General features: G+C 44.1%; 1 protein-coding gene across 1 annotated transcript in view; it reads left to right on the forward strand.

Annotated features, from left to right (window-relative positions):
• The window catches only part of CNGB1 (cyclic nucleotide gated channel subunit beta 1), a gene marked incomplete at its 5' end in the record, with an annotated part of 68978 nt that extends 64290 nt beyond the window's left edge, over positions 1-4688 (forward strand). The window contains 6 exons of the mRNA XM_081871540.1: positions 24-121; positions 210-293; positions 844-962; positions 2155-2301; positions 2474-2651; positions 3599-4688. Of these exons, the coding sequence (XP_081727666.1) occupies positions 24-121; positions 210-293; positions 844-962; positions 2155-2301; positions 2474-2651; positions 3599-3913 (941 nt within the window). The 3' untranslated portion in view covers positions 3914-4688. The remainder of the gene's footprint in view (positions 1-23; positions 122-209; positions 294-843; positions 963-2154; positions 2302-2473; positions 2652-3598) is intronic.
• Between the last annotated feature and the right edge of the window lie 2896 nt (positions 4689-7584).

Consider the following 7584-nt stretch of genomic DNA (forward strand, 5'->3'; position numbering starts at 1 on the left):
TTCTTACACTTCCTTTGCTGCAGACGAATCGGAATTGCTGATGCAGCTGCCAGACAAGATGAAGTTGGACATTGCAGTTGATGTGAACTATGACATTGTTAGCAAGGTGCCTCTTTTTCAGGTATGGTCCACACCCCCTCAGGGATTCACTTACTTAAATCCAGACATGCTTGTACAAGCCAACTGATTCTTCCTTCCTTTGAATTCAGGGTTGTGACCGGCAAATGATTTTTGACATGCTGAAAAGGCTCAGATCTGTGGTGTACCTGCCCAATGACTACGTCTGCAAGAAGGTAACCAGCTTTGTCTAAGAAGTGAAAAGTAGGGTTGAGCTGAACTGTGGAATGAGGGGTGAGGTGTGGGAATACTTGCATGACATTTTAAGTACCCAGTTTTCAGTGACTTTGGATTCAGTGACTATGAAAATGTTTGTAGTGGTTGGCGGTCCTTTCTGCACCATGCCTTGATAGTACTGTTCTCCATCATTCAGAGTCATGGCTTCCTCTCACCCCCTCACCCCAAAAATCCTGGGAATGGTAGTTTGTTATGGGTGATACCCCTTACAAAGCTAACAATTCCCAGTACCCTCAACAAATTACAGTTGTTGTTGTTGTTTTGTTCTGATAGCTCAGTTGGTAGAGCATGAGACAATCTCAGGGACAGGGGCTTGGATTAGCTGACCCCCGTGATACCTTCCAACTCTACAATTCTAAGATTCTATGACATGAAAGCAGCAATAAAAATAAACAGAACAACATTTAAAACTTGGGTAGTCAGTCTGAAACCTGAAGGGCAAAGGATCCCTGGTGTTGCAAATAACACTTTTCCTCCTTGTTACTTCAGGGGGAAATTGGCAGAGAGATGTACATCATTCAAGTCGGGCAAGTCAAGGTGCTCGGAGGACCTGATGGGAAAACGGTGCTTGTGACTTTGAAAGCTGGATCTGTGTTTGGAGAAATAAGGTCAGACAGACGGAGAATGTCGATGTGGGGAGGAAACTGGGCTTGGCAACAGGAAGGAGAAGAAAGGGGCTCAGAAAGATAAAAGTATAGTCATGTACAGTCTTGCTTACTTTTCATCCAAAATGAGATCGGCAGATTTTTCAGGTAATTTTTTTCCTTCAACTGAAAAAGATTTCCCTGATGATAAGAGAAGTCCTGATAACAAAGAAATATAGGTACTTTGACTATCCTTTCCACCTTTGAATCTTGAAACTGAATGGCTATAAAGAGATGTACATGGCAACTATCGGATTTTGTTCTAGATTTCAACTACAGAGGGGGCTAAATATACTTTGGCTAACAAATACACTCCTAATCAATCAGGATTGTATGAAGTCGTCCCCCCCCCAAAAAAAAAATTGGACAAATGACTGGAGGGTCTATAATAATAGGAGAAATTCAGTGGAGTTATTGCACATTAAAGTAGATAAATCATCTAATAAAAAAGGAAAGTATGAGATCATTCTAACTGAACAATTGAAGCTCTCTCTTGGAGACATAGAAATCCGCATGAAATAGGCTATACTTATTATTCAATTGTCCATGAGTCATATTCCTGCAGAGTTTTTACTTCTCCTGAATTAATACAGAAAGAGAAATCTGTATCTATAAAGACGGTGACAACAGGGTTTTCAAAACTCTGAAGAATTCCATCACCTAATGAGGAACGCAGAATGCACAGTGCAGAACCCAGAGAGCAAATTATGATGCCTTGAAAAATGACACCTGAAAAATTATACAGTTTGCCAATAATCTGTACCCATTTCCCATGCCTCCTTCTGCCAAACTCTCATTATGGAAATGCAGAAGAGCAATTTGGTTCAGGGGCAACCCACCCATGAGGCAAGGTGAGGTGACTGCCTCAAGCAGTAGAAGCCCATGAGGTGGTGTTCCACACAGGCATCTCGCCACCCCTGCTGCCAGTGGAGAAGCGGTGCTGGCAGGGGCACCGGTTTCTGGTGAGATCTCACAAGATCTTGTGGAGTGTGCAGTCATACAAGATCTTGCTGAATTGATGCTGAATGAGGTCCTCAGGAGACGCTGAGAAAAAAGGCACAGGAGCCAAGCTTAGTGCCCCAATGTATTCAATAGTAGATGTTGAGTTATGGAAACCAGATTGAGTCCCCAGTTGATGTCTTTTTCTTTTTCTTAGCTTACTAGCTGTGGGAGGTGGAAATCGACGCACAGCGAATGTTGTGGCTCATGGATTTACTAACCTTTTCATCTTGGAAAAGAAAGATTTGAATGAAATTTTAGTGCATTATCCAGAGTCTCAGAAGTTGCTGCGGAAGAAGGCCAGGTGAGCTGCAGGATAGCCAGGTGCTGGTATGTTTGTGCACAGCCATACTCTCTATCAAGTCCGAAATTTCATGAGTCCAAGCTGAAATTTAGGCTCAGCAGCTCATTGGCTCCTAATATTCCCAACACCTGAACAATGTGTGAAAATACCTGTTTTCCCTTTCTGTTCTTAGGAGAATGCTGAAAAACAACAGCAAAACTAAGGATGACAAAAGCAAAGGCATCATCATTCCTCCAAGAGCTGGGACTCCTAAGCTCTTCCAAGCCGCCTTATTCGCTGCAGGAAAGATGGGAGGCAAAGGGCGGTTGGCTCATATCAGATGGAAATTGAAAGAGCTGAAAGCTATGCAGGTAAATGCACAGAAAAAGTAGCTGCAAATGTCAACAGTGAGTTCTCTCCGGAAATGGGGTAGAAGAACCTAACAAGTTAGGAAGTTCCATGGTGTTTTTACAGCTGGGACCCCACAGGGGAAGAGCAACTGAAGGAGGGCTGTTTTTGAGCTGAAAAACAATATAATGAGCAGCAGGGAAATGGTTAAACACTTATCTCCCTGCCCTGCCATCATTCCACTCAGTAGCACCAGCATCCCAAGGCCACTTCTCATTTAGAGATGTTGGGACTTTGTTACCTTTGGCTCAATGTGTCTGATTTCCCTAGCTTTCTAAAACAAAACAACCTTTCCCCTAGGCAAGACTTAATCTATGCAAGAGCTCTGGATTGGCATGTTTTCAAAGCTTGGACTGAAACTAAAGCATATAAATAAATAGGGTGCTTCCTATTTATTTATAGCTTCCTCTAACAGCAAGCTCGGTGCTCCAGTGTCAACGGGGATGGTAGCAAAACAAGGTCACTGAAGTAGTGATGGGCTTGAGTGAACCTAAATGTTTGCCAAAATACACACATTTTTTGAAAAACACAAAAAGGAAGCAACTAAAACCCCTTCCTCCAAAGAGCTCAGTGGATACCAGGAGCACAGAATTTTCCTGAATTCTTATGCTGAACAGTGGGTGTCAAGAGGGAGAGCTTCTTCAGCCCTGAACAGCTCCTAGTTTCCTGCCTGTAACCCAACTGGCTGGCTAGCACCCTGAACAAAAGCACTTTGGCTATGGGGTGAGAATATACTTTTGTTCTTTGAATACTACTGAGAGTCTCTACGTACCAGGGACTAGAAAGATAGATTATTTTTGGAATGGTGAGGGTTGTTTCCAGGCAGACTTGTGCCATACATCTCCTTGCCCCAGATACTAAGCATGCCCCTTACTCAGGTAACCACCAGCATGATACCTTTGTTTTTCAGGAGGCCAGTGCCACTCCAGTTCCACCTAAATCACCAGCCAGTCATAGATCGCCAGCCAGCTCCCAGAAATCAGTTCCACCTAAATCATCAGCCAGTCATAGATCACCTGCCGGCTCCCGAAGATCAGTTCTACCTAAATCACCAGCTGTTCATAGCTCACCAGCTGGTCCCCAAAAATCAGATGACTGCAGCAGAACAGAGAAGATTGTCTCAAAATCTTCAGATCACTCTGTTACGGTTTGCATAACTCCAGCACCTAAAGGTGATGAAGAGATTCTCTCCGTAGAGATTCTAGACAAGGACGAAACTAAGTAGAAAAGTCCAACTAGCTGAATGTCTTGCTTCTCATAGAAGGACACTGCCATAGGCCATAGCCTGAGGAAGGCACTTTAGTGACTATGGATCACTGCAAAATATAGATAGGCTTGGGCTCTTCCAACATTCAGAATGTAGCCTCCAACGTTGTGCTATCAGATGAAAAGATGGCTGGAAATCCATCTCTTTTAAAATAAGGTCTAGAATTATTTGCACCCCCAAGGTATGGGGCTTTGTCCATACCTTGGCAGAATTTTGCACCCCTTGTGCTCTCTTTAATTCACCCTCACCTATGTGACATCCTCCTTGAACTACTGTTCTCCCACACTTTCCCCATCATGAATCAGGACTTGCACAAGGCATTCCCACAACCTCACCGGGCAACTTCATCAAGTGCAGATAGGAGGTTAATAATGCCAGTCTACTTTCCTGGGGTTTCAAAGCCATTGCCTTCTATTCTAGCCTTGATGGATGTGGTGAAAATTGTTCCTCTGCCTCTGTTTGATCTCCCTGCCCTGCTTACAAATATTTGAAGAAAAATATGGTATGCTTTAATGCCCAAATCTATATTGATCTGGTGGATTGTCGTATTTCCACATCTAACTGATGCATTGCAGTCCCTGGAGTGTACATGCATAACTTGCTTAGCCCAGCCTTGGCCATCCTGATGCCTCACAGGAGTTCTGGACTCCCATCATCCCCAGCCAGCATGCTCCAGGCAGTAGCAAGAGCTGTACACTAGCCTTGACCTAATAAACTGGCATTCTTTCTCCTAGTCTTGTCCTTATTTCTTGTAGCCTGTTACCAGTGTCCAAATGACTATTGTCATTTCTGTGTTTTGGGGAATTCATTAACGTCCTTTCCCTTGCAATGTAAGCTGAGGGGCAAAGAACACAGCGCAACAATAATTATTTAAAATGTTAGCAGCATTGTAACAAACAGCATATGTAAAGTAGCAGTGTCTGCAGGAAGGTTAATTACATTCCAAATGCCTGGGTAAACAGAAAAGCAGACCATTAGCAGAAGGGTGTTTTTGTTGTTAAGCTTTTGCAAATTAACTCATGGACCAAAACATCTAATTAACATGCCTCCCTTGATAACATCTGCCCCATGTCAGCAAGTGAACACTATTGTCTTGCAATAGGAATCATAGGCAAAAAATGGGCAAATGGAATGGAAAATGAGCAAGTGGATTGAGGCTGAGTGCACATTACCCTTTATTCCAGCTCCTGTGTGCTTCCAAGTCTGATGTTCAAAGCTGTGTACACATTATGTCAGCCCCAATCCATATCTATCATGTAGTTTCTCAAGAAATACTCCTGTTTGAAGTGTTTTCCCTCAAAGCAGCTTTGATTAGATTTGAAAATGCAAGCTGAAGTCAAGGTGAGGTGTGTACAGCTCAGACAGCCATTGCACATGTGCAGATGACAACACATACGCAGATGACTGCTTCACTTAATTGGAATTTAGGGGGGTTGCGGAAACAAATCAGGTAATGTGATCAGTTGAGGACATTTCTACATCACAAATGCAAATGTGGCTTGAAATGGCAGGGGAACAGGAATGTGTTTTAAGATGCTCAGTAGCGTTACTGAGCCAATCATTTAGCTATCCAGTAGGTGGCAGCAAGGGAGCCTAAATTGGTACACCATAAAAGAAAAAGACCTCTTGCACTGTAGTAAAGCATTTGCATCAGGGCCCAGGTCCAAATCCTGGTATCTCCAGTAAGAAACGAGGTAGCATGGGAAAGGTGAAAGAGAGATGAACATGGCTGGAGAGATTTGTAACCTTCCACTTAACATTGTCCCTAGAAGCTCCAGTGCTGGGAAACTGCAGAAGGGCTTTCTGAATGGACAAGCGAGTACTGTGACATAATAACTGGGCAAAATACCAATTGGATCCCTCTCATAGCCATTTGCCTGAAAAGCATTCTGCTTGCTCCTTAGCAGCAAGCTAGACTTACCTATGGGTGAAGGAAATACGTGTCGGAGGAGAGTCCTCAAAGGCTCAAAGTTCCTGGAGGAATCTCCCATGAACACGTCACAACTCTGCCCTTTGGACACTCCTGCGACACTTGGAACTATGTGTCCAGCACACAAGGAGAGGTGAGACGTCTGGAGAGACAATGGAGGTGGGATGTGGGTGAGGGGGGCTGATGATGACCCACCACAATTTTCCTGACTCTTTCTCCTCATGGAACACAGTCAAGCAAAATCCAGCCTAACTATTACACACTGGCAATGAGTTCCTTGGGGAAAATTGAGGTATCCTGAGTTTTATCAGGCAATGGGGAAAACACCCTCCCCAAACAAAATCTGCTAAGCTTCCCATCCCTAAGCTGCATCCCCAGACATTCCAGGAGGGATGGAGGAAAAAGCCACAACTGTGAGCTACGGCAGAGTTTGGCCAAAGGGAAGCGGGCAGCAGGGCAGCAAACACACGTGGCTTAGAAAAGCTGAACTGGGAGGAAGGATGAAGGAAAGAGGTGCCATGGCGAACTCTGCAGACAAGGAAGGGAAACTGAAAATGTAGTACACATTTTTCCTAATAATACACATTTTAAATTCCAAATTTCACCATTTACACCCCGAAGTGGCTAACAACACTACAATACAGTATACAAAATTTAAAACCTGAATAAAATTCAGTACTGTATTTTAGAAAGTAAAGCATTTGAGAAGCATTCAGGGTGTAAGGTTTGACCAGGTGCCTGAAACTCATTTGAGGCGGTGCCTTTATAACTTTGTGGGAGGGAGTTCCCTAGAGTTGGGCCCATCACGCTGAAGGCATGACTCACTGTGGACATGAGTTGAGCTTCTGGCCTATAGGGAACCATTAATAGTGCTTTCCCAATGATCTCAGTGATTGACTTGGGCTGTATGTAATATACATGTCATATGATCACATCTGGCTGTAAATAGAAATTGGGCAATCGGGAACAGGGCATTTAAACAACTGAAACTAAAAAAGAAGCTCAGGGACACCAACCCTCCAACAGTTTGAAACCAGCAAGGGATTGGAGAAAGGAGCTGGTGATATGGATAAATTCGGCTCGGCTGCTATTGCTGGGCTCTTCCTCTCCTAACTACTTGGAATCATAGAATTGTAGAAATGGAAGGTACCCAAAGGGTCATCTAGTCCAACCCCCTGCAATGCAGGAATCACAACAAATGAATCTATGCCAGATGGCCATCCAACCTCTGCTTAAAAACCTCCTAGGAAGGACAGCCCAATCAACTTCCAAGGTTGTCTGTTCCACCGGGGGTGGGTGTTTGTGTGTGTGTGTGTGTTTGTGTTTGTTTGTTTGTTTGTGTGTTTTTGCACCTGAGACAAACAACAAAACACTCCCACTCTAGGGAAGAAGGGGTGGGTGAAGATCTACATCAGGAACAAGCAGGGAATAAAGAAGAAGAAGAGGAGGAGGAGAAGGAGGAGGAGGAGTTTGGATTTGATATCCTGCTTTATCCCTACCCAAAGGAGTCTCAAAGCGGCTAACATTCTCCTTTCCCTTCCTCCCCCACAACAAACACTCTGTGAGGTGAGTGGGGCTGAGAGACTTCAAAGAAGTGTGACTGGCCCAAGGTCACCCAGCAGCTGCATGTGGAGGAGCGGAGATGCGAACCCGGTTCACCAGATTACAAATCTACCGCTCTTAACCACTACACCACATT

The sequence above is a fragment of the Podarcis erhardii genome, assembly GCF_964252035.2.
Source record: "Podarcis erhardii genome assembly, chromosome: 7".
Classification (NCBI taxonomy): domain Eukaryota; kingdom Metazoa; phylum Chordata; class Lepidosauria; order Squamata; family Lacertidae; genus Podarcis; species Podarcis erhardii.